Below are 27577 nucleotides of genomic sequence, written 5' to 3'. Positions count from 1 at the left end.
ACAGAATTTAATTGTGTGTGTGGCAGGGGTGCTCTGGCTCACTGCGTGGTAGGTGTGATACAGCCACAATCTGGTGGGAAAGCAATCTTTCACGGCCCCTAGTGTTTTTATGAACAGGAAGGAGACATCCCCAAGCTGCTTTCCATCCTGCCCACAGGGGAGGTGGTCCAGCTCCTGGAGTGGGTATCCAGCACAGCCAGTTTATGTTCCTTCTGCTCATCATCTATCCCTCTGCTTTTTCTACTCCCAAACTGTAAATACTTAAAATGAGAAATAAGTTAATAAGAAGCCTTGAAACGGAGATGGAAGCTGAGGTACCTTAAAAAATCGGTAAGTGAAGAAGCAGGTCCAGATTGGAGAAGAAGGGAAGTAGTCTTTATAGCTTTTAAATTATCTTCCTATTAAGCTGTTGAAGCGTAGGTTTCGAGGTGTCAGTACAAAAATCTAGTAGTATTCCCTCCTTGGGACATGCTGCTGTGTGTTGGAAGTCTTAAATGGCATATCGTCCTGTACTGTCCCATTTTGAGCACTCATTCTCTTAATATATCTTTGGTATTACTTTTCTTGATGAGGTCGTCACCTTTCTCAGCTGTATTCTTTGAGCATGCTCACCCTGCCCAGACTGGCACAGTCAGTGCACAGTATGTGCCATGTCTGGGCTAAAATAAAGTGTTAGTAGGAAGAGAACCACTGAAATTAAACCTGTGAATCTTGCACCTGAGCCAGCAGAATCGCTGGGTGGGGAAGTTTCCTGAAGAGCCAAGCTGAAGGCCATATTCCCAGGCTCTCCCTCTTCCCACTCTCTTTCCGTCTGTCACTGAGGGTTAAGCTAGCTCAGACAACCGTGTGCTGGCTGTGAATGGGGCGTGGTAACCGTCATCTCTGTAGCATGCAGTAACTAAAGGGATAAATCAGGGGATGCAACGCTCAGTGAGGTATAGGTGCAAGTGAAGGTTTGGGGGAAAAGTACTCCTGATGTGTACTGCACCCACAGCAGTCCTCAGGGAAGGCTATGCTGCCTCACGGCAGGGAAGGAGCAAGAGCTGTGGTCGCAACGTGGTGCAGGTGCTGAGGCTGGTTAGCTGGTGGCAGGGCAGAAGAGTTCGGGAGGAGAGCAAAACATCTGAAAATACATTGGGCTAGCATGATGTTTGGGAGTTACTATGTGGAATGGTAGCATTTAGCCAGCTGGATATTGAACAGCTTAAATCTAAGCGACTGGCATTTCATGCTTTGGAGAAGAGAGAGTGGGTGAGTGAAATAGTAGGGGTAAATTGTGAATAGAAGTGAAACCAATATGTGCAGCTTTCTCTGAACCTGCCCACCTCTTCCTTTGTGTACTATTGAGCAGCCGGGGCTGTGCTATCACAGCTTATCATCGCTAATCAGGCTGTAGACCTCTGGGGACATGTTTTACTTTCAGTTGCTTTGGTAGAAATCTAAACTTATTACCTAGATTATTTGCATTTAGACCAGCAAAACTGCAAACAGATTTTGAGCCTTTTTTGTCAGTTTGATTGGTGGGAAGTGATCTCATTTTATGAGAGACTATCTTTGGTTAGTCAAAGAAGAAACCGCTTGAATACAAAATGAGAGAGCATTTGCACTGTCTTTTTTTTTTTCTTCTGCGAGGAAAATTGTACTAATCTTAGTAGGAGTAAAACTAATAGAGTTCACTATGAATTAATTAAAATTACTTAGTTTATTTAAAAATGACATTTTCCTAATCCATAATATTTATGCCAACCTGTAAGAACTTAGGACACAAGACTTGACCAAGTTATTTAGAGAGGTGTATGCTGCTGTAAGTGAATTCCTTTGGCTGTTTCAAACATTTTTCAGGGAGAGTTTCCCCACCTTGAATTCCATGGAGTTTTTCTCTAAGTGGCCCACTGGATTCCCTATATACTTTCTAATGGTAGGCTAGGTAGGTATGTTTATGAGTTGCCATCCTAGGCTGCTTTCTCTAGAGGTGTAATTTAGAAACTGGTCTTTCATTGATTACTATGCTTACCTTGGTCTGAATCTATGATTCCGTCTGTTGTTCAGCTTGCAGACTGATGACTCATTCCTTTGCTTCACCAGATAGCTGCACGTGATCTTATCCCATCCTTAGATGAGCTTTGGGAGCGAGCTGACAAGAAATGTTTACAGCATTCAGGGTACATTGCAATTCCACCCAGGAATTTATTTTACAAAAAAAAAAAAAAGAAGGAAAAAAAAAAAAAAGGGTTGCTGTAACTAAACCATTTTTTTTTTAATGATTTATCTGTTTTATAATGCCTCTGTTGGGCCTCATAGTATATGCAAAGAATGTAAGAAGATGCTCTCTGCCTCTTTCCAGCACGCATGAGAAAAGTCAGGGTGTTCAGAAGCAGAGTGGTGCTTCCATTCAGGAAAAGGGTGTAGTGAAACCACCAGAGACATCCATCTCACATCCTGTAGAAATCCATGTAACGAAAGAAATACTAGTGGGATGTCCACTGCATTTGCAGGAGTTTTCTGTAGAGGAGCAGCTTCCTGCATGCTGTGTCCCCACACGACTTAGCAGCATCCTGTAGGTGTGAATGTCTATCTCTGCAGAGCAGGATATGCAGAAGATGAAAAGACGGGTGGTGGAGAGAGACATGGTGACTAACTCTTTATTCCTGGAAGTGCACCCTCAGTCTGGAGGACAGCATTAAGTGTGTCCCAGATAGACTTCTCACACTGTGTCATTACTGGAGATTAAGCCATTTTCCCCGTGGATCCTGTACTCAGCAGAAGGCTCTGCAGGAAGGGGTAGTGTGCCTCCAGATTTAAACATATACAGAAATCAGCACTTGCATGATAGGTTAGTTCTTTATTATCCACCAGTTTCTTCTGTTTTGTGATACGGGTTTCAGATACTGCACATGTTGATTTTTCTCCTCATGCCATGTGGTCCTAACACATGGTGAAGGAAGGACATTCAGACTTAAATTATTTAATCTCCCAGAATCTGTCAGTTTTCCAATGTCACTCTTTTTTCTTCCTGGTATCTCTTCTGGTATTTTAATTTAATTTTCAAAAAATAGGACATAGAGTTTAAATTGTTACCTTAAAACTGGTTGTTCCTTTTTACTACTAAAAGCTAAATTAGTGAACTGCAACTGAAAGAATTACCAGGGTATAATTTTGCCTCTTTTTGGGGGGGTGTTGGTGGGGAATTTGCTTAGGTTAATCTTTCTGCTTTGCTAGGTCTATGAAGACCACAAGGTTTAATTTCTCTAGGTAATTCTAACTTGTTCATTTTTTAAGTTTTTATCTGCTGGCTTTGAATGGTAAGGGGGAATTTGCAGTAAAGACTTGTCATGGAATTTGAAGAGTACCTTTCTGCTCAGATTAAATAAATAATCTCTTTCCTTATTTAGGTAAAGGTCTCAGCCAGTGCTCTTGCTGATGGTGGCCTTTTGAACTAACCTGGATTATTATATTGTGCAGAGTGCAACAACCAAGTGATACCAGGCAATCTGCTTATAAGTGATGCCCTTATGGTAGTTAAAGGCAACATAAAGAGTTTACACTGGGCATACTCAACCTGTCTTCCAAATGCTGTGTTCGTACCCCTTCCCTGCTAGCCACCTGGGACCTGTCTTCACCTAGAAAATGCTTCTTGTGGCCATTTGGAGGGTCTGCATGACCATAGTCTGCAAAAGCTTTCTTCAGCCTGGCTGCCAAGCTGTGTTTGCACAAGTTAGAAGCTGGGTGGTGAGGGTCAGAACTGGGACTTCTCTTAAGGTCAGTTTCATTAGGTTCCTTCAGAGCACAAGAAAAACAGTCTTCCATCAAACTGCATGGTCGAGTACCACGTCTAAACACTTCCCTTCTCTGTTTTATTTAATAGTCTGGCTGCTGTTGAGCTTTTGCGACTGTGAAGTCAGTTGGATTCTTGTGTACCACATTCTGCAGAAAAAATTTTGGCCAGTGGTGACTGATACGAAAGAAGAGCATGGACTAATGCTGTTTAACAGCTTGTGCAAAATATATGTAGGAGTGTAAGGAAGAAACTGTCACTACTGAATCTCAGAAGTAAATGTAAGAAAAATGTTTAGAATTTAGGGAGGAAGGAGAAAATGGTGTGCATGGATTGGACATGAAGCATCAAGTTCCCGTTTAAAAAAGGGAAACTATCCAGATGCTGTTTGGCAAATCTGGGTAGTTTTCAGAGAGGGTATTTTGTTGTATTTTGCTACTGATTAACAAGTCTGTAAGTTTTTGGTGCGTATCATGGTTTTACAACATGCCATTACAGCTTTCTGACTACGGCTAGTGAAATTTGTTTCTACTGAGGATGAGTATCCTCATGGGAGATGCACAAAGAGGTTGGCTGATTGTATTCTTCACCTTTTGAGAGTGCTAAAATGTTTGTTAGAAACAGCTTGTAAAAAAGCAAAGAGCATTTCACTGATAGTGTTATGTGAACACAAACTTCTTGTGTCATTTCATATGAAGCAGACCAAAAAAAGCACAGTAGTTTACAAGCAACAACTAAAGCAAGGCTTTGAAAAAAAACATGGATTTGGCTTCTATCAATATAGCAAAATATTTACTTAAATGAGTGTGACTTCCATTTGGTGTTGTAAGGGAAAATATTTTTACACTTCATTTATTCTCTTTACCATAGTGTTGAATCTTGCTTACTTTATGTAGTCATGCATGAACACACCGTATTGAGTAGTATTTTTATGAGTTATTTGGACATTTGAATTTCTTATGCGTGGACCTATTAAAGAATGCTACTTGAAAAAATGGTTTCAGATCACAGAATCACAGAATGTTAGGGATTGGAAGGGACCTCGAAAGATCATCTAGTCCAATCCCCCTGCCGGAGCAGGATTACCTAGATCATATCACACAGGAACGTGTCCAGGTGGGTTTTGAATGTCTCCAGAGAAGGGGACTCCACAACCTCTCTGGGCAGCCTGTTCCAGTGTTCGGTCACCCTCACCGTAAAGAAGTTTTTCCTCAAATTTATGTGGAACCTCCTGTGTTCCAGCTTGCACCCATTGCCCCTTGTCCTGTCAAGGGATGTCACTGAGAAGAGCCTGGCTCCATCCTCTTGACACTTGCCCTTTACATATTTATAAACATTAATGAGGTCACCCCTCAGTCTCCTCTTCTCCAAGCTAAAGAGACCCAGCTCCCTCAGCCTCTCCTCATAAGGGAGATGTTCCACTCCCTTAATCATCTTCGTGGCTCTGCGCTGGACTCTCTCTAGCAGTTCCCTGTCCTTCTTGAACTGAGGGGCCCAGAACTGGACACAATATTCCAGATGCGGCCTCACCAGGGCAGAGTAGAGGGGGAGGAGAACCTCTCTTGACCTGCTAACCACACCCCTTCTAATCCACCCCAGGATGCCATTGGCCTTCTTGGCCACAAGGGCACACTGCTGGCTCATGGTCATCCTGCTGTCCACTAGGACCCTCAGGTCCCTTTCCCCTACACTGCTCTCCAACAGGTCTGTCCCCAACTTGTGATTAAAAGATCAAAGTAACTCATTATTGGCTCCTTCACATAGGTACTCTAGTTGGTTTTTTTTCCTTAACATACGCACATATATTCCCTCTGTTTTTGTACCTTCTGGTATTATTTCCTCTGGGGTTCTTTTTGGCATTAATTTTTGTGTATACCATTTTTTTCATGTATCAAATTAAGTTAAATAAGGATACCGTAAGTGAAATAAACAGAAAAATAGGTTAACATGTAGAAACATAAAAGCTACTTCATAGACAAGTTTTCTTAAGTGGGTTTAATCCAAATGCTCAAATTAGTAAGGCTAACCAGAAAAGAATGGATGTTTTTGTGGAGAAGGCTGAAAGACATATTAAGAGAAAGTTGTGAAACATCAGGGGGAAATATACAAACAGCGACTTTTAAAACAGTCTAGCCTTATGACCAGAAAGAACTAAAAAAATAAATTGAAAATATTACTTACTTCCTTACCATCAGTGCTTTCCCACCATGAGGAGCACCGTAAGCAGCAGTGAGTTAAGCAGTGGTTGCCAGCACTCAAGAGGTAATGACTGTGGGCAAGTATGTGGTGGGCTGCCTTTTTTAGGCTTGGTGCCTAAGGGAGCTTCTCTTCAGCGTAAAACAGAAGTGGAAATTAAACTTGTTGCCTTGAAATGTAAAGCCAAATTGTTTAGGGCATTTAAAAGGAATTTGCTTGCTATCACTGCTGTCAGTCTGAATTTTAAAGGTATTTTTGTTACTGTGAACTTGAAAATTGAGATGGTGCTTTTTTTTCAAGGCATGAACTACATGATCCTATGATGTAGCACCTTTGCTTATGTGCAGAGATTACCTCCATGGTTGACTCCCTCTATGGCTCTGGAAAAAAGCTGGTCAGTGGTAGTGCTCCCCTTCTCACCTGCAGATGGACCTGTAAAAGTATGGGGCAGAGGAGGTATGCCTTGGTTCTCCAATGACTTGCAGTGCTTGAAATTTCCTTTAGAGTCTGGCCTCCTGGGAGCCTCTGGGATTGCTAGGTTAAGCAAATAACCTGATAGAAAGTTTGACTGATACCAGGAGATGAAAACAGTTGTGCTGGCTCTGCTGGAAGACAGCAAGAGAAAGCCACAGAGAATCCCTGAGTGAAAGCAATCACAAGATACCAAGCAGACACAAGGGCTCTTGGTTTGGCAAGCTGGGGCCAGAAACCCAACAGGAGGCTTCAGGGAAAACTTTTCCAAATGAGTTTATGCATATTTATTGGGGATATTGTCATGCTGTCAATTCACTAATTCAATTTGTTCACTTCAGTTCAGTTACATAAATGAATAAATATTTGCAATTTTGATCTTTTGCTTTTAGATGTTGGTATGAGTTAAAAAAAGAAGAGCACTATTTTGATTTAGAGTCACAGAGTTCTGTGATGTCACAGAGCAATGCAATAATTGTGTATCTTCAATGTTTGTTTGCTAATATAGCCATTTCTCAGGAAGCATTGTTGTTGTGGAAACCAGCATAATTTTAATTAATGTTTTACACTATGTACCTTACAATTAGTATTTTAAAAATAGAACATATGTAATTGGACTTGTTTACCCACCCTAGTCATAGTGGAAAATGTACTCAATGGTAAGATGTTTCATAAACCCTATCTAAGTGGTAGAAAACATCTACAGCCAAATTCTGGGTTTGGGGTATGTGTTTATACCTCACTGTTGCAAGTGAAGCACCCCATGAAGTGCATCTCTTCTTTACAGACAACACAGATTGTACAACCGTGTGTAACATAAACAGGAAATAAAAATGTGCTTCAGTAGGAGTTACATGTAGTGCTGCAGGGCCTAGAATTATCTCTCTCAAGTTATACTCCTTTCGAGTGTCTTTTCTTGAATTGTAGTTCTTTCAGACGTTTTGTTTAACCTGCTTGGAAGTGATCACAGAATGGCTGAGGATGGAAAGCTGCTCTAGAGATCGCTTAGTCCAACCCCCTGCTCAAAGCAGAGTCACCTGGAGGAGGTTGCTCAGGGCCTTGTCCAGCAGGCTTTTGAGTACCTTCAAGGATGGAGATGCCGCAACCTCTCTGGGTAACCTGTTCCAGGTTTGACCACCCTCACAGTAGGGGAAAAGAAAAAAAAAATAAAAATATTATTTTCTTACTTTCAGATTGAATTCCCTGTATTTCAGTTTGTGCCCATTGCCTCTTGTCCTTTTGCTGGACACCACTGAGAAGAGTCTGGGTCTGTCTTACTCCCTCCCATCAGTTCTTTACACACATTGATGAGACCCCCCTGAGCCTTCTCTAGTCCCATCTCTCTCAGCCTCTCCTTGTACATCAGATCCTCCAGTTCCTTAATCACCTTTGTGGCCCTTTGCTGGATTTGTTTCAGTCTATGTTTCTCATGTACCGGGAAGCCCAGAACTGGACCCAGCTCTGCAGATGTGTCTCAGCAGTGCTGAGTAGAGGAGGAGGATCACCTCCCTTGACCTGCTGGTGATGCTTTTTCTAATGCAGCCCATGGCGCTGTTATCTACGCTTCCTGCAAGGGCACATTTCTGGCTTATGTTCAACTTGGTTTCTGCCAGGATCCTTAGGTCCTTCTCCGCAAGGCTGCTTTCTGATCAGCCAGCCCCCAGCATGTACTTGTGCATGGAGTTATCCATCCCCAGGTGCAGGACTTGGAATTCCCCTTTGTTGAACTTCATGCGGTTCCTGTCATCCTGTTTCTCCAGCTTGTCTAGGTCCCTCTGGATGGCAGCACACCCACCTGGTGTATGAATTGCTCCTCTCAGTTTTGTATCATCAGCCAACTTGCTGAGGCCTATATCCCATCGTCTAGGTCGTTCATGAAAATGTTAAATAATATTGGCCCCAGTACTGACCTCTGGGGTATTCCACTAGTGACTGGTCTTCTGCTGGGCTTTGTGCTGCTGTCCAGAGCCTTTTGAGCTGAGCAGTTCAGACAGTTTTCTATCCACCTCACCATTTACTAATTTAGTCTGTACTTCATCAGTCTGTCAAGGAGGATGTTATGGGAGACAGCGTCAAAAGCTTTGCTGAAGTCAAGATAAATAGCATCCACTTCTCTCTCATCTCAATGAGATGAGCCAGGCATCTCATTGCAGAAAGCTATCAGGTTGGTCAGATGTGATTTCTTCCTTCATAAATCCATGCTGACTACTCCCAATCACCTTATGTTACTCCATATGTTAAGGAAATTCTTCCCAGATTTATTTGCTCATCACCTCCCCAGGGTTGGAGGTGAGGATGACCTGCCTGTAGTTTACTGGATCCTCCTTCTTGAAAATAGGACTTTTGCTTTCTTGCAGTCCTCTAGAACATCCTCTGATCCCCATGATCTTTCAAAGATAGTTGAGGGTAGCCTCCAGTTAACATCAGCCAGCTCCCTCAGCACCCCTCAGGTGGATTCATCCCCTCAGGACCCACGGGCTTATGTATGTCCAGTGTGTTTAAATGTCCCTTAACAGGATCCTCTTCTGCTGACAGGAAATCTTCATTGCTCCAGGCTTTCTCACTGGTTGCAGGGGCCTGAGATTTCTGAGAATAGAATATTGAAGGAAGAAATATCTTTTAAACGGACTGCCTTTTTTCTGGTAGTAGTCTGTTCCTCTAGCTATCAGAGATACACTTAAACGTGCTTTAAATGCAAACCAGTTATTTGCAGAATGTGTGTATTAAGTAAATTTAAAGTCTGTTGATAGACCTATATTTAAAGCTAAACAATTAATGTCTTCCCGTGATTACACCGAAAATAGAAAAATTCTAGTGCACAAAGGAGGATGAATCTACCAAAAATGTGGGAGGTTTTTTTCTGTGTGCTTCTCTCCTGTTTTGGCCTGGCTGTGAGTGCTGGCTGTGCAGAGACATGTAACAGGAGTGACTACAGGCAGTGCAGGGATTTCAGAGATGGTTTTCATGTGTCAGAACAACAAGGTGGATTAGTCTGCAGTCACGTTCACATTGCCATCGAGAGCTGTCGTCTGTGCCTGAGCAAGGTTGTTTTAAGCTTGCATGGGTGTAACAGTCCCGATCTACAAGTATTTCTGTGCCGTCATCAAATGGGGAAAAGGAGGGAAGAAAAAAAAAGTGAAGATGCTGTTTCTAGCTTAGCAGGAACCTGACAGCTCCTGAGCTCAACAGGACCAGGGCGCTGGGAGCCACTGCCTCGCAGGGTACAGGTGCGGCAGGAGGCAGGATTCTGGCTCCTGGCTTCTTCTGAGCTCCAAGCCCAGCAGCAGCTTGGGAATCCCACTGCTCAAGGCGGTGCAAAGCACAGATTGTCCCTTTCCTGCTGAGCATGTGCCACTAGTGGGGAGCATAGGTTAGTCAGCCCTGCCCTCCAAAGAGAAATTGGACATCCCCACTGAATGGAGTTATTGCTGAGAAGCCACCCATCTTTGGCAGTGTTCATCTACTCTTCCAGCACGGCTCCACCACCTTTAAGTTAATAATAACTTTTAAAAAGTCTTTCAGTTTCTTAGGATTCCTTAAACAGCCAGCAGCTCTCAGGGGATAGCACAGCAGTGAGGACTCAGCCTAGCATCATGTGAAGGTCTGCCAGGGTCGCTCCTCATCCTGCACGCAAGCAAGAATGGCTCTGGGTGGGAACCATGGCACTGCCTCAAAACTAGCGGGAGACTGCAGATGTTGCAGTAATTATTCCCAAGAGTAGCTGTGCCATCTTTTGTGCTGATTTCTGTTGGCACTGTTACACAAAAAAGGTCATTTATTTTCCTCAGTATATATTGTGTTGTTAATGCATCTTTTTAAGTCAGGGTTGCAATGTGTGTGTCCTGTTCATGGTAGACCATTCCATTCATAACATACCCTGTATTAGGTGTCTGGTCTTACAAACACACCATGTAATCTCACCACAACCATCTGAGCTTCTGCTTCAGATCATTACTAAGATCCTGAGCGCAAGCCCAGCCAACCAGCATCCAACGAGGCCGCTTTGTTCACCTGTTCGTAAGGGGCTGTAACTATTAGTGCACTGAGGAAGCACCTTCTCTTCATTTTGAAGAGAGCTGATTGAAAGCACCAGGTGGAAGAACCGCGGAAGAAAAAATACCATCTTTTTAGTAAGACAGAAAAATGCCGATGTTCTTTAAATTTTGTATTTTCATTGAAATTTTTCATATTATATAATGTTTTATACAAATTGTTTCTCAGGGGCTTTAAAAGTTTTTTAAAAATTCATATTTTATAAAAATTACTTTCATAAAATTCAATAAGAAAACTTATATCTTCCAATGACATCAAAAAATCTGTTAAAGTGTCAATAACACCTTTGATACAAACGCTATGAAAAATGCAGCAGAAATAAGAAGTTACTTAACTGAAAGAGTGCCACTGTAAAGGGAAAGATGTGAAATTGTTTTTTTCTCTTTTTCTTTTCATCTGCCATCAAGTTTTGAGCCATGTGCACATTTTAATGAGTAAAGGTAGAGTGTAAAAGTTTGCCTGGGGAATATTGTAATAACTTTAAACAAAATAATTATTAGCATGTTATAAATAGGCTTTTTTTTTCTCTCATCTTACTACTAACATTGATTCTAAGAGGCGGCTAGTATTTCTTTTGTTATAAATAAATGATTGCCATATTAAGGCAGCTGTTAAAATCACTGATAGAGAAATAATCACTCATTCTTAATGAAGTTGTTTGTGCAACCATAAAAGTAACTTCATAATGTGAAAAGATGGTCTGGTGGATTAATATTGTAGATGAAGTTGTAAGACACCTCCAGGGCTGATGGCTGACTTTCCCTGCACAGATGTTTGCATCCGCCAAAGTACATTTCAGTGTTGCAACTTCAAAGAATTTTAGAATGGTTGTTTGCAAGACGGCAGGTTTTTTTTTGGTGGGAAGAGAAAGGAGAAGTTGTATATCCCAATGAAAAGGAAAAAAGGTGAAGTGACCCATCATAATAGCTTTTTAGGACTTGTTGGGACTTGTGGCCTGAGTAACCACATGCTTGCCAGCACGCAATCTCCTGGCTTGCCATAGCGCAGTCGTGCTGTGGCCACTAGCACACGCTCTCCTCATCCTCTGTGGTGGCTGTGAAAGTCAGGAGACTACCTCGCTTTATCTCTTCACATTCAGCCTAGGCACAAGGCTGAGGTCTGTGGCAGCCCTGTTGATGAGGGCATGTGTCCACAATGGACAATATGGGGGTGACTGTCACTGCCGTGGCTGTTAGTGTCTCCCTTCTGTGCTCTGGGGAGATGCTTTTGAGCACAGAGCACTGTGAGAGCCCCGGTGGTGCAGTAACACGTGGCTATTGCCATGTGAACACTGGCTGCTTTCAAATTCAGCTCATCTGTCACAGATCAGCTTGAAAATCAGTTGACAGCACTGTGTTGATGGAGGTTTAATACTGGGCTGTTCCTCAGGCTGGCAAAGGTTGCAACGTTTGAAATGCAGGTTTGCGAGGATGGGCTCCTCTTTGCCGTTGGAGATGGAAAATCTGACATTTCGGGAAGCATCCTTTGGGGGTGCAGGCAAACTTTCCCTGGACCAGAACATGAGTGGCACTGAAGGTATGCATGCCACCACTGCACTGTGACAGTTTAGTCCTTTTTATTGTGCGTGAGCCGGTCTGTTAACTTCACTGTGCAGTGAGGGAGGGCGGGGTGGAACTGGAGGGTACCTTTGGCTGACTGAAAGCAAGAAGGGAGGGCATCAGGAGTTCAGGAGGTGCTCAGATGTGAACCAGTTTACGGAGATGGGATTAGCGCTGCTGCAGCACTGTGGCACTGCATCTATGGCAACTAAGGGAAGGAGAATGAGCAATGTAATGTTTCCTGTGATGGGGAGTGTGAAGAAAAAGAGATTTGAAAGGGCTGCTCTCAAGCGATACGGTTTGCTTTACTCGTTGTTTTGCCATTCTTCATAGTATGTAGAGTGGGACTTTATAATGGTGTTGCATAGGCCATTTGTACTTCTTTGGGTGTTGTGGACTATTGATTTGTATTTAGACATGGGATTTGAATACATAAAAGAGGTAAAGGTGCCTTTGAAATTCATTGATTCTTAAAAAGGGAGAGAGGAGGGGGACAGGGTGCTTTTCATTCCTCACTTGTGGTGAAGATGTGTAAATATCGGTTAAGACTATACCACTGTATGGGTTGTTGACCATATCAGTGCATCTCTCTCTGCCGTATTAGTCAATGGGAAGCTGATGCTGCTGATGGTGGGCTGCTTCTTGGTTTGTCACATAGGTCCCAGAAAGATGGTATAATTTATAGAACTTGTTAATGCTTGGCAATTTCACTGGGCTCCAGGTTGTAAGGAGTTCACCCATCGGCTCATGAGCCGATGTGGTCTCTCATGTGAATCTCCCACGTCTGGCTTCCTCCCTTCGCAGTGAGAGCACAGGCATGACAGCAGTTTCTGGTTCTCTTTTGTCATTGCTCTGCCTGCAATTCCACAGGCTTTCCTGACAGCGTTGAACATTCCTGTCGATATCGCCGCTCTTCTAGTGTTTGTGTTTTTGACCTTAAAATAGTAGTCCTGCCAGTGAGATGAAGACTTTCTTTGTAGCTGGGCCATCTCTGTAAAGAGCCCCTCAATCCTAATGTTTGTTTCTGATAGAAAATAAAAGCAAATGAGCGGCTTTGAATTCAGATGCTTTTATTTGTGTCAAACAAACAAAAAAAAAAACCACAAAAAAAGAGAAGTGAAAGAAAGCAAACAGGTAAAAATAAGTCTTAATTTCAAGAATGTCTGTTATTTATTTTCTCTGCCATTACATTTCATTGCCTCTCCATTGCTTTTTTTGAAAGGAATTGTTTCAGAGAGGAAATAGTAGTCTTGTTTTACCTACCACCACCCAGACCATTTTAGGGAAGTGTATGGACACAAGTGACCAGTACTGACAGACAAAGCTGCCATCATAGTTATGCTCAACACACCTCACCAAGAGTAGCTGTTTTTTCAGGAACCGGAGGAGAAGGGGAGAAGGAGGATGTACGTGTACTGTACGCCGGGGACAGTTTCCCATTGCTCCGACGTGACTTTTATACATCTTGTTAGAAATGAGTGGGTTAGTGACCAGGCAGGGATCGCAGGTGACACAGCAGGGCTTGGCATACCAAAGAAAACCTGAGGCCACTTGGGCTCTTGTAGTGAGGGAAAAAATGGAGCATTACGGCTCTCCTGGAATCAGACTGAAATGAGACTGGTAGTAAACAACTTCTGTGCTAATAGCAGGGTGCCTTAGCGTGCAGGTGGTTTGGAAGAGAAGTGAATGCCTTTAAGCATTGTTTTATGGTGTTGTGCATTTCAGACTGAAAAATGGCCCAAAGCTTTATTACTTTAATATTAACGCTTTTTCATTACTCTCTCCCCACCCCCCCTGCAAACTGCTGCATTCATCCATTATAGAGTGGCCCTTTCTTTTTTCCCCTCGCCTGCCGCTTTTCACAGTATGAGGAGGGAGAGGCAGGTGGGCGGCAGGAGGGACAGTTGAGGACATAATGGCACCGTATCTGTTGCCAAACGAGCCAAAGCCCACACTGCTGCCGCCGAATAACCTGTTGAGGTAACTCACAAAACCCTCAACGGTAAAAGCATCCCTACTCCCATGGCTGCCGCTTTCCAGTGACCTGCGAAGGGACAGCACCTCTTACAAGAGCTTCTCCCATTAGGGTTTTCCATTCTCCCTCCTGCTCCTTGATGGCAGGGGCTTTGCAGCGCAGGTGTTGGTATCCATCCCTTCCCAAAGCTTGTGATCAGGTATTTCGCCCCTGTTTGCCACTGAGGGCTGTGTGTCAGGATGTTTTAAAATTGGGAAACAAGCAGCAGTGAGTTGCAAGACCAAATCTGCCCTGCTGCCCCCTGCAATTTGGAAGAATGGTGTAAACATTTTTTTTCAAAATCCTATTCTTATATTCTCTTTCCCATTCTAAATATGTCAAGTAAAGTTTATTGTGGTGCCAGTACCAACTGTAACCAGAGTTAAATTAGCCCTCCTGTTAGCTTTGCTTGGTTTTCACTTTTCAACAAGCCTTACTAAAATAAATCATGTCCCACTTGTCTTTAAATTTCATTATCATGACCTAACTTAATTTTGCTATAAATTATTTCTACCTGAGCTTCTTTGGCTGTGAACTTGCAGCCTCCAGTGTCTTGCTCATTGAATCATCGCCCTGCTAATGAAGATTTTTTTTTTTCTTCACAGCTCCTGCTTTTTGTATTGGCTAGCTCTGCCAAAGTCAACTTGGCTGTATAACCTCCATAGGGACACACAAAGAGCTGATGTATTCTTGTCTTTAAAATAAGGGGTTTATTGAACTGAGTTTCAGTCTCTTCCTGTCGTGCTCTGGTGCTGCTAATAAAGACCTCTTTTCCCTTAGAATAAATGTGACCTCAACAGTTTGTTCTCATCTTGGAGGCAGCCATTGCAACACTTTCTTTGGCTCTTCCTTTCTTTTCTCCCTGGGAAGGATGACTGACTGACTGGAAAATCTCTGCTCACTCAGTATTGAGCAGCTGTGCCTTGTTTTTGTTTTTTAGCCCAGCTAGATTTCATGTCTGATAAAGACTGGTGTTTATTTCCACTGAGAAATGCCGATCCATTTTTTTTCTTTAGAGCTGTTCCTATTATTTAGCAATTGTTGAAAAACAACTTTTATTTCAGCCCCCTGAACACTGAAGACTCACCAAGCTGCTGAGTTGCAACCAGGCTAAATATTTTTGCTGAGTAAGGGTCAGAAAACCCTTGAAGGATTTCAGCCTCCTACATCAGGTTGCAATAATAACTTGCTATAATCATATGTCCTCAGAAGAGAAACTTACACAGCGAGCTTTTTGTGACTTTGGAAAAATACTGCATGGTTTAAAAAAAATAAAATAAAAGGATTTTACCTGACTTCCTGGAAAGCCTTGGGGATGCTCCAGAGCAGTCATTTCAAAACGAAAACATGCTGATTGTTGCTTAGGTGGAACACAAGTAATTTGCAATGTCCTTTAATGGCAGCTGAGGGCCTGATGTAACTCACCGGCACATTAAAAAAAAGCCAGTTTTTCTAACTCTCATTTGGATACAAGTGGTAACATGCAACTGTTCATGATGAGCAGTCTAACATTATCTTTCAATATAGCCTTTGTTTTGAAAACAGACACTTTTGCTAGGTGTCTAGATCCCGGTGGAGCAGGTATGTCTGCTAGAGTAGTTTAACTGCTATGGTGGATGTTGACCTTGACAGGCTTGAGAAATGGGCCCATGCGAACTCCATGAAGTTCAACAAGGCCAAGTGCAAGGTCCTGCACGTGGGTTGGGGCAATCCTAAGCACAAATACAGGCTGGGCAGAGAATGGATTGAGAGCAGCCCTGAGGAGAAAGACTTGGGGATGGTGGTTGATGAGAAGCTCAACATGAGCCGGCAATGTGCACTTGCAGCCCAGAAGGCCAACCATATCCTAGGCTGCATCAAAAGCAGTGTGGCCAACAGGTCGAGGGAGGTGATTCTGCCTGTCTACTCTGCTCTCGTGAGACCCCACCTGGAGTACTGCATCTAGCTCTGGGGCTCCCAACATAAAAAGGACATGGAGCTGTTGGAGAGAGTCCAGAGGAGGGCCACAAAGGTGATCAACGGGCTGGAGCACCTCTCCTATGAAGACAGTCTGAGAGAGTTGGGGTTGTACAGCCTGGAGAAGAGAAGGCTCCAGGAAGACCTTCTAGCAGCCTTCCAGTACCGGAAGGGGGCCTACAGGAAAGCTGGAGAAGGGCTTTTTACAAGGGCATTTAGTGATAAGACAAGAGGTAACGGTTTTAAACTGAAAGAGTGTAGATTTAGATTAGATATTAGGAAGAAATTCTTTCCTGTGAGGGTGGTGAGACACTGGAACAGGTTGCCAAGAGAAGCTGTGGATGCCCCCTCCCTGGGAACATTCAAGGCCATGTTGGATGGGGCTTTGAGCAACCTGGTCTAGTGGAAGATGTTCCTGCCCATGGCAGCAGGGTTGGATCTAGAAGATCTTTAAGGTCTCTTCCAACCCAAACCATTCTATGATTCTGTGGTTCTGTGTTGATGGAATTGAGTTTTTTGGGTGCATTCAGACTCTGCTGAAGTCATCCTGTTACCTCCCGGTACAGGATGATGCAAGAACAGTGGGTACAAAAGGTACTGCCTTGGGCACACAGCAGTCTCCTCAGTTCTGACATGCTTCAGTCTGACCTAAATTATTGGGCTCAATTTGAGGTTTACTGGTAAAATGACACGTCATGTGATAGGCGGGGGGTCAGATTAGATGATCTAATGGCTCTATCTGGCCTTAAACTCTTAATTAGGGAAATGCTGGCAGCACAAGATGGCATTGAAGCTTTCCGTTGCTAGATTTTGCTTGCTTGGAAGATCCTCAGCTGAAGCAGAGCTGCAGAGGTTGTACTTGGGCTAGTCTTTTCCTTGGTCTCTAATGCCAGTAGCAGCCAGCAGAGCTAAAACCGAGTCCTGATGGGAACCTGCTAATCTTGCTTTCATGGAAGTACAAAAGCCCTCTGTCTAACTGTTCCAGGCTGTCACACATTCAGCTTTTAGAGCTATAATGATACCTAAATATAGAAATAAAATCTATTATTAGCCCAGTACTATGGTGTTCGTTGAAAGAAAAAAGATATGTTTCTTTGGCAAGCCGATGAAAAAGAAATTGCAGTTATTTGAAGCTGCTCATGGATTAAAATATTAAAAGTGGGGATGTGGTTTTAGTGGTGGGTGGTTTGATATGGTAGAGGTTTACGATACCTTTGCTTGACACCTTTGGTGGAGAAATGAGAAGTGTAGATGTGTATGTTGTAGATGTGCTCTTTGCTCTCTCAGCTATGCAAGTGGCTGTGTGGGGGTTTAATAACCATTGACATAGCAAAACCAACATCATTGATCAACCAGTTTCTTCGGCAAGCCCAAATGGCTTGTAATTAACTCAGTGTGTCACTTGATTCCAGGTCACTTGAACATCTTCTTAAAGTTGCTTAATTGCTTATTGATCTCATCATTATTCCATTCTTGCTATCTCTTTTGCTATTTTCTGAAATGCGTTGGTACATCACAATTTTAATTTCTTTAATAGAAGAGTGTGGTTTTGTGGTGTTGAGCATTCGCTTTTACGTTTAGAGCTTTTAATTGGGAATTTCAAACTTTATTGGTTTCCTTTATACACAAATGTTACACATTTTATTTTTCTTGCATTTTTCTAAATCAGATACTCCTGCATGCCTCTAAAAGGTCCTGTTATTATACAACTAGCATATTTCAAAGCACAAGGAGCTGAATTAATAACTGCTGAGGTACTCTATTCTAAAGTGCTGTCCCCTATCGCTAATTTAGCTTGTGGTTTTTGCCCTCCCTTTCAGATTTTTTCATACAGAGTAATTGCTCTGGAAATATGTTCTTTTTCTTTGTGGTCTCGTCTTGTGGATGTTCATCAGATTGTTTCATTTTAGTAGTAGCTTCTACTGCCCTAGCTTCTTTCCTTGAAAGTTCCTTGTGCCATTGATTGTTGCTCTGGGTTTATGTCACTGGGCAGTTGTGCATGGAGAGAAACAGCCCTGGTGTCCTGTGGTTTAACACAACAGGGTAATCTAGATCCCAATTAAAAGCAAGAGTAAAGTGAAGAGCAAGTGAAACTGGATGCTAAACAGCCACTGTGGCCCTGCCTCTGCTCACATCTGTATTTCCTTTTGAGGCATCTAACCCAAGAGATGGTCTCATCTGCGGTGACCCTTCATGGTTCCCAGGAACCTGCTCTGTGGCAGAGGATCAGCTGGAAGAAGCAACTTTCAGTCACGCTCTGCTTCATCCTCCTCCTCCATTCCCTGTCTTACTTTGGAGTCCATAACACATCTTATTTCTTCTAGGACTCCCTAGTGGCTGGGTATCTGCTGCCAGCAGCTGTCTCACTGGCTGCTTCGTGCAACTGTTGTCAACTTTACGAAGCCGCTAGCATTTTCCTTGCTGAATGGTCCCTTCAGGTTTGCATGCTTATTTCTGCCTTGCTGACTTTATTATCAGCACAGCTTCCCCAGCCTAATTACAGCTTCTCTCTTCCCACTGCCTACTAAGTTGCAGGAACATTTGGATGAACCTCAAATGAGCCTGAAGAAAGCAGTATGCAGAACTAAATAAGTGCCCTAAAGGTGGATGAAAGGTCTCTAGATGGTCTGCATCTTGCTTATCTTTGCAAGGCGCTACCTTAAAGGCCTATTAGTTTCCAATAACACAGTTTTTGCTAGGGGGGGCGGGGGGCAGGGGGTGTGTGTTAGATTTACACTTTGCAAAATAAGAATGAGATTTTCAGTTGGACAAGGACACCATCTACAGTCACCAGATGCAGTTATCAAGATTAAATTGCAAGACTTGTCACTGATTATGCTGGTAATCATTGAGGTGATCAGTGTAATTATCTTGAGATCAAGACGACGTTTTCTCTGATATGGTAGTGCAGAATTAAGTTGAAGGAGCATCCATCATTAGCTACTGGGCAGAGTCAGGGTATGGCTCCAACCAAGCACTTGTCTTTTTCACTTTGATCACGATATTATAAACTATGGTAGAAAAATAGATCAGCAAATATTGTGAAATTGACCTTTTATGTTGAAAACATTTTGCATTGGATTCTATCAGATTTATTGAAAACCTACTGCATTGCCTAATCTTGAAAGGCTCTTAGGCATTCAGTTCATAACCAGACTTTGGAACAGACTTTAGTCTGGGTTTCTCTACCCAAGGAAGACAAAGTATTTCCACTTCAGGTTATTTTAAGCTTTCAGAGTATATATTTTTTTCTAGTATAGATCATATGGAGGATTGACTCAGCTGCTGCTGGAAAGGGTTTTCTTGCCAAACAGAATGATTGTTGATGTTGTCTCAGAAAATGTGACTGAGACTTGGTAGAATATAATCCCAAACTCTAAATATGTTTTTGATCTAATGCACGCTAATAATTAACATAGAAACAAATGATATGGCTTTGGAGAACTCTTCACAGGCAATCATTTGTCTGTGTTGGAGCATTTCCCTTTAGCGTCTGTAATGTGGTTCTTCATGTTCTTACATAGTGGTAAAAAATCAATTTTGCAGATATGTTTGCTGAGCAGTAACTGGCATATCTTGAGCCTAATTGGTAATATTTTTCTGTCATTGATCTGTTACTATATCTGCTAAGCTTCACACAATTATTTATCAGCTGTGAGTTATAAAATAATTCCTGACTTGACATGAAAAGGGAGAAAGTCAAATACATTTTTAACATGAACCCAACCCATCAGTCTTAAAATGCTGATTCATTTGCCCACACAGTATAATTAAGTAAGCTGCTAATCTGTAATAAGGAGTGATACATTCAGTGATCTCACCATCAGAAAGTAATTATAGCTTAAAATGTTCATTTGGCTCTCCTCAACCATTTTATTACTCCATGACTGTCAAGAGAGGGTATTGGTAGCTTAGGATCTGTAAACTTTTAACTACACAGTTTGCTTCTGCAACTGGAAGTGGTTTGCTGTGAGCAGTTGTTAGAAAGATGTCTATACTGGAAGGTTTTTGAGAACAAAATGTTGACTGGCATTCTGAGTCCTGTCTTAGCGGAGAATATTATAGTTTGAGTACGTTTGGTGTTTCATTAGATAATGAATCCGTTATGTAATTGGAGTTCAGGCTCACACTGATTAATCATGGCATTTCAATTATTCATTGAATCAGTGATCTTTTGCACCCCTCTTTTCCCACCTCATTTGCTGTTGGCTTCTATTAATTTCTCTTCTTACTGCTTTAGGATTTCATCTTGCCATGTTCTGAGATCCTGAAAATCTTCCGTTGCCAGAGACTTTTGTCTGGGAACTTAAATCACCTGGCACCTCGCAAGCAGCTCTTGCCATCTCTCTGGTTTGGTGCTTCACAGCATTTTCACTGCCTACCTTCAAGGTAGCTATGCTGTGAAGTGACCAGGCAGCCGTACAACATTTGAGGAGTGCCAGGGAGAGGTGCGTGAAAGGCAGAGGTTGTCCTGAGGATCCAGACCAGATTCTTGTTTCATCTGCTAAATTGAGTTTCCTGATGGTGTCCCAGAGCCACCGAGAGGGTCGAGTTGCCTGACTCTCACAGTCTGCCTGTACAGCTAGTGAGATTGCCCTTAGCTGTGGTGTGCCACTGTGCCTTCCCCACTGACAGTACACAGGCAACGTTGTTTTAAAGAATTGTGTTGTTAGTCTGGAGGAATTCACTTGGTACCCATGAAATTTGTTGTTCTGTAGCGCACAGACAGCACAGAGATCAGGAGCGGCTGCTGTGTTCTCCTTTGGGTCCTGCTGCTCCCGCTCAGCTCCAGCTCGCAGGTATCCTCGCTTTCCGTCTGGGTACCCACTCAGTCAGTCACATTGCAGTGGTGTAGTTTTATCATATGTCCATAGGGAAGTGAACAAAATTACCTTTTTTTTTAATATAATTACTGTTATTTTGATAGTCAATTTTGAGCCATCATCTAAACCCCGGAACAGACTTAGAGTAAAATGTAGAAGAAGGAGGCTCAGTATTTTTACATCAATCTTCTTGTGTTTTTAGCAGTTGTGGTCAGATTGAGCCCTCAGGTGTTGGAGGAGCCAGGCGAGATTTCATGGAGGTTTTTCCCCCAGTGTGCACAGACACTGTCGGCCTCCAGAGGCTCAGCTGCTCCCAAACACGGCACACCAATGCACAGGACAACCCAACGTTTAGCTTACTGGAAGGTCTGTATTAACGTGTGGTATAAGATTGATTAAGGATAGGATGTATAGAAATAGTTCTTCCCGTGGATAGCTTATCTGTTTTGATCCTTCATAAATATGCCATCTGCAGTTGTTTGGGAGTAGTGGTGGCAAATCTCTTTCTTTGGTTCAGGTAAAATTGTCCTGTCTTCAGTCCTTTAGCAAACTGAACTTTTCTAATGTGCTGATCACCTGTGAATTTTAGCCTTTAGTCTCCAGCTTATGGCTCTCTTGTCAATACTAATTACAAGGTAATATTTTTAGAGATAAATTAGTATATGGCATTTTATGACAATGGCAAAAGAAAAGGAGTACAAAGACATAAAATATTGCTCTTTATGGATATGGAGAGCAAGGCAGGTCTGTCTGTGTGCTGTAACAAACAGACTGGCATTACAGGAAGAAGAGTTCAAGGAAAACAATCCATTAAAAAGAGGAGTATTTTCTATTTCAGTGGGTAATTTGCTAAGCCTGATTTAAAACAAAAATATTCAATATGGCAAAGTTAAGACTTGTTTTAATAGAGCATAGGAGACTAGATTTATCAACGAGCAACTTTTCTATGTACCGACATAGTCAATGTCTTAAAGAGGGGGAAAAAAAGTTATTATGTCAGGTCTTTCAAGACTATAAAACATCTCAGTAATGTTCTGGAAGTCAGATAAAACCATGATCTTTTTACAGTGTTCCCTTTTAATGGATTTTTAGTTATAAAATTTTAGTATTTATTCAAAGTGCAAGTTTGCTCTAAGGGATGTCTAAAAAAAGAGTCCCGTAGGAGTCTATTTCCTGGGCTTTTCTAATTCTGTATCAAACTTCCAATGTTGGCATACAAGAAGGTTGTTACTCTGAAGGGTAGGAGTTTACTTAGACTGGGCTTGAAAAGTCGAGCTGTTTTTTTAGGGATCTCTTGAAGGCTTTTTGGGAGCTGAGAGTTACTGTAAGTTTGTTGGTGAAACCCAAACCTCAGATATCCCTTGGATCAGATACTCCGATTATGGAAGTAAACAAAGTTCTGTTTCTCCTGACTGATGCTCAGTCCTGTTGGCTTGCTTCCAGTTATTTTACTGAGAATTTGCTGAGCTTTATTCTTGCTCAGCTAAGTTTTGTTGACTGGGTTGTTAATTATGGGTTTAAACTTGTATTTGCTCTTTCTAACAACTTAAAACATTGGGAGTTTTCCTCCCTATTTATCCATTTACTTAGTGATCTCTTTTGAAGAGGCATTGCTTCATTAAACACTTTCCTGCTTAGTCTGTAATGATCCTACTTCTTCCACTCTACACACATTAATACATTAAAGAGCTTCATTTGTCTTCAGTGGGATGAAGACATTCCACATTGGTTTCAATGTGTGGGACATGTTTGACACATGATCTCTAGTGGCATAGCTGCGCTATGGAGGACTCAGAAGGATTCATGGTGTAATTCCAGGTTGGGAGGGGTTTTTTAGCCTGTGATGACATGAATATGTTATTTAATCGTAACACTCTGGTGAGAACAGTGTGATTTTGGTGCTTCTATAAAATTAAGCATCTACTTCAGGTCTTTGCTCTTTCACCCTAGTCCATTCCTGTGGCAGGATTCTAGTATCGTTGATGGAAAACCAGTGTATGCAAGTAGTCAGTGATGAAATGCTTGTTCTGTGGTGATGAGCTGGACCACTCTACTCTTTTGGTGCAGCGAGACACATAAACATGAAGGGAAAAGAAAACAGGTGGATGTTTTTCCAGGGAACGGGTCTTCTTGGGGCAGCAGCCAGGGCTGTGGGAGGGAGGAGCAGATTGCCAGCTAGGAGCTGCCAGGGGGAGCAGCTGCCAGCTCCAGCTTGGCCTCTGAATGGGCTGTACATTTTAGCAAGTATTTAGCACTTTTGGGCAGGCTGGGAAAAAACAACTTCTGTAACTTCTCTCCTTCTGTAGCAGATTTCTATCTGATCTGAAGACCAAGCACTGCAGTGACCAAAGAGCCGCAGGGAGAAATGGCAAGGATGCATATACAGTGTGTATATACAGTATATATACAGTGAATACAAGAATGTATTCAGTGCAACAGGCTTCTTTCACATAAACCCTGTTTCTTCCACAGAGGTCCTACAGTACTGTTGATTGTGGAGGTGCTGCCTCCCCTCCATTTTCTCATAGGGAGCTTTTTGTGCTCTACTCACTTCCCTTTTTAATGGTTCACATTTCCAGGGTTAACTTCACTATTTCTCGTTGCTAACAATTTCCTTTCTTTTTAATTTTAGAGTAGAAGATTTTCGCGTTATGGAGTCCAAGTGTAAACTTTCTGTTGAGGTTCCTGAACCATTTCTGTCTAGATCAATAGATAAGTTGAAGAGGAGTGGTGATACACTACTACTCTTTGCAGTAGTTGCAGTGAGAGCGTGCTGAGCTTTTGCCATTCCGGAGCCATAGCAAGGGAGTAATCACACCTAATGTACATGTTATTAAGATATTTTGGTTTTTTTTCTGTGGTGTTACTGACACATTAAGCCTCAGCAAAAGGGTTAAATCAAACTTGAGCTATGGGTTTGAAATACTGCATGACACATCTGATCCATATTACTATGATGTGCCAGAAATTGCAGTTAGTAGTGACTTCTGCAGGCAAAAATGATTGCAATGCAATTTCTTCTTTTTTTCTGTGGAATTACAAATATCATCTGCAGGGATTTTGTTGTTCAGTGGGTTCAGAAAAAAAAAAAATCATTTACGTGTAAATACAACCTGAAGGCTGCACATGTCCGAGCTGCTACAAAGACAGAGGGCATGTACATGAAAACAAATGGGCCTGTCGTGGTTAGAAAATTCATAGTTTACTATAATAGGGGAAAAAATAAATAAGGTTGTCTTTGAAACTTTATAGGTCAGCATTTCAGACTTCTGTATTTGTGCTCCAATTAAAGGAGAAAATGGAAAAGCTTCTGGATATTTACTATTTTTAAGCTAACTTGAGAGGGGAGAAACAGAAACAATATTTTTCATATGTTCTATTAGCAAATTGCATGCCACGAATGAGATATTTTTTTTGTTTGGCTCATACATAGGTTTGTATGAGTTTTATTTGGTTTGAGGGGATGTGAGGTTTTGGCAATTGATATATTTCTTTCTTTTTCTCTGTGTTAAATAAAAAGAAAATTTTCAAGAAAACTGGAAGTAGAAATGATTTCTGTGGGTCTCACAGCAATGGCTCACAAAATGCTGGGAGATACAAGATTTCCAGTGGTCAAAAGCACAAGAGAAGGAGGGAGAGACAGACAAGGAGATGGTGGATGTTTGTGCTGTCTTGCAGCAGCATTTGGTTTACTTAATTTTTGTTTCTTGATATAGTAAAAATATTTCCTTGCTGAAGTACTTTGAGTTGGACTTAAAATAGCATGAATTATTTTGAGATAAGTTCACATTACCCACCACAAATTCCTCACTCACCTGTCACTGTTGCTGGAGATCCAACTCTTAGCTCCTATTAATGCATCTTCTACTTTAGCAAGGGAAAATGTAATTTAATTTTATGGCTGTTTTAGAAAAGTTTGTGATAAAAACAAACCAGTGCCTCCTCTAATAAGTATTAAAGCCCAAACCTGTGCCATTTGTAATAGTGTAGTCTGTCCTCTTAAAAATGTACTGGGGATTTATGTACTAAACTCAGATTAATGCTAATAGGAGTTACCTAAATAAATCCTCTGGTGCACTCATAGGATAATAGATCATTTATTTAGTGTTGCACTTCATGTTGACTTCATTTTATTTCTATTCGTTTTAATGAAAACAAAATTGGGGTTGGAGTTTATGGTATAAGGAACTTGTTTTCCTTCTCTCTGTAGGTGTGCTTCTAAGAAGAGTATGGACCATGAGGAAGCTCCCATGTTAGTCAGTTTTTACTAATCCCACTGAAGAAAATGAAGCCACATTTCAGCTTTGCCGATCCTTTTCCCACCACTGTTGGCTGAATGAGAAATGGTCGTGTGATTATGCTGACACCCCAGCATGCATTTGGTAGACCTGTGGTTGACTCGTTCCCTCTCCATGTGTCTACTCTTACAAAGTTTTGTCCTCATGATACTGTGCTTTCATTCTGCCAGTATGTGCCCAAAAGGCTGCCTCTGTTCTCACTCTGGAGGTCTGAACGTCAGCTGTAGCAATGCGAACCTCAAGGAAATACCTAGAGATCTTCCTCCAGAAACAGTCTTACTTTATTTGGACTCCAATCAGATAACATCTATCCCCAACGAAATTTTTAAGGACTTACACCAACTGAGAGTCCTCAATTTATCAAAAAATGGGATTGAGTTTATAGATGAACATGCCTTTAAAGGGGTGGCAGAAACCTTGCAGACTCTGGATTTGTCTGACAACCGGATTCAAAGTGTGCACAAAAACGCTTTCAACAACTTAAAGGCCAGAGCCAGAATTGCAAACAATCCCTGGCACTGTGACTGCACGCTGCAGCAGGTGTTAAGGAGCATGGCTTCCAACCACGAGACGGCCAACAACGTCATCTGCAAGACTTCTGTGCTGGATGAACACGCTGGGAGACCGTTTCTCAACGCTGCCAATGATGCTGACCTCTGCAACCTTCCTAAAAAGACAACCGATTATGCCATGCTGGTCACCATGTTTGGCTGGTTCACCATGGTGATCTCCTATGTGGTTTATTACGTCCGGCAAAATCAGGAGGATGCAAGGAGGCACCTTGAGTACTTGAAATCCCTGCCAAGCAGGCAAAAGAAACCAGACGAAGCTGATGACATTAGCACTGTGGTATAGTATTCTGAATACAATGACTGCCTTTGTGATGGAATTTAGATTTGGATGACACTAAAACCAGAGGTTTACTTCTAACATTCATTGTAAACATTAAGACTTTTGGGGTTTTTTTCTGTTTAACCAAATTACGCCACTGTTGAGCTTTCTAACAGAAAGTTTTGTCCGGGTGGTATACTTTAATTATTTCTCTGGTGGTATCCTAAAGCAAGTGAATTAATATGTAAATGTTAGTTTAGACCCATTCCACTATTTAATAACGAAATTTATTTTTTTAATTTAAAAACCAAATAAAAGCTTAAATTTGAACCATGTAAAACAGAGTAATTTATTGATCAGAAAGCTGGTGCTGGAGCACACTTGATTTGATCAGGTAGAAGAGAGGAGTGATGGCAAAGTGGGCTGTGAGAGGTCCAGGACCAGAGGGTCCCTGAAGGGCACTTCTCTCCTTGGGGTGCCAGGTGAAGAGCTGGTGAATGGTAGCCCATTTTTGGGACTGCTCATCGTGATGGGAGAGGGGTGCAGTGTGGGGAGAGCAGAGTGCCCTGACTCCAGGTGTAAGGGACCGAAGCTTGGGTAAGACCCGGAGGGCATTTCGGCAGCACTGGGGAGGAGCCAATGTGAAGGAGCTGCATTGCAGGACATCGAAGAGAGGTAAGCGGGGAAATGCAGTGGGTTTTCATCTTACACCCACTTACTGCCTCCCGTGAGCTTCAGGCAGGTGTCCCCAGCACTGGGGAGGACAATGAGAAAGCAAGAGCAAACTTAGTGTACTGTTCAAACTAGAGTACCACTAGTGATGTAGGGGAAAAAAAAAGTTAAATAAAATTAGTGTTTTTACTCTGTATATTTGTTCGTAATGAAAAGTGGCTTTATTTTTTAGGGTGCAGCCTGTTTTAAAAAGCTGAATGAAATAAGTGAATATATAGGCTGGGCATATTTTACTGTGTGTTAGAAAATACTTTTTGTATGATTTCATGGATAAATGCTTAGGAAAATATAAAGCCCATGCAGTTAAACTCAGTCTTGAATATGAAATGGATACTTTAAAGCTCTGCTGTCTTTACAAACATGATGTTTTTCTGTTTTCATAGATAAAATTTTCAAAGGGAACAAATTCACAAGAATGTATTCCTCTTGTCCTTTATTACCATAATAAAATGATACTTGTCTCTGGGTTCCTATAGATCCAGTCTAACTGACATTGGAATATAGATTGCAGAAGGGTGGATTAAAAAATTCATAAAATGCTGCTTTGAAAAAACAAATGTTAAAGGACAGCCTTAAAAAATTAAAAAAACTACAGAGTCATATCTCCCATTACGTTATCTGTTATTTCTGTTACAGTTATATTCTTTTGAATTTTAGAGGGCACAAGTTTGTTTATCTTATTTGTTTCAGAACATTGTTAAAAGAATAGGAAGAAATTCTTTACTGTGAGGGTGGTGAGACACTGGTTGCTCAGAGAAGTTGTGGATGCCCCCTCCCTGGCAGTGTTTAAGGCCAGGTTGGATGAGGCTTTGAGCAACCTGGTCTAGAGGAAAGGTGTCCCTGCCTGTGGCGGGGGGGTTGGATCTAGA

At 42.0% G+C, this 27577-nt stretch overlaps 1 protein-coding gene across 3 annotated transcripts in view; it reads left to right on the top strand.

The window, feature by feature from the left end:
- The window catches only part of LRRC3B (leucine rich repeat containing 3B), a 47234-nt gene extending 20137 nt beyond the window's left edge, over positions 1 to 27097 (top strand). For all 3 annotated transcript variants that reach the window (XM_068405140.1, XM_068405141.1, XM_068405142.1), the window contains one exon: positions 25058 to 27097. In XM_068405140.1, coding sequence (XP_068261241.1) covers positions 25221 to 26000 — 780 coding nt within the window. In that variant the 5' untranslated portion in view covers positions 25058 to 25220 and the 3' untranslated portion in view covers positions 26001 to 27097. The remainder of the gene's footprint in view (positions 1 to 25057) is intronic.
- The last annotated feature ends 480 nt before the right edge of the window (positions 27098 to 27577 follow it).

Source organism: Nyctibius grandis, chromosome 7 (genome assembly GCF_013368605.1).
Source record: "Nyctibius grandis isolate bNycGra1 chromosome 7, bNycGra1.pri, whole genome shotgun sequence".
In the NCBI taxonomy this organism is placed as follows: Eukaryota; Metazoa; Chordata; class Aves; order Nyctibiiformes; family Nyctibiidae; genus Nyctibius; species Nyctibius grandis.
Note: the sequence above shows the minus strand (reverse complement) of the source record. Positions and strands in the feature narration are given on the sequence as shown.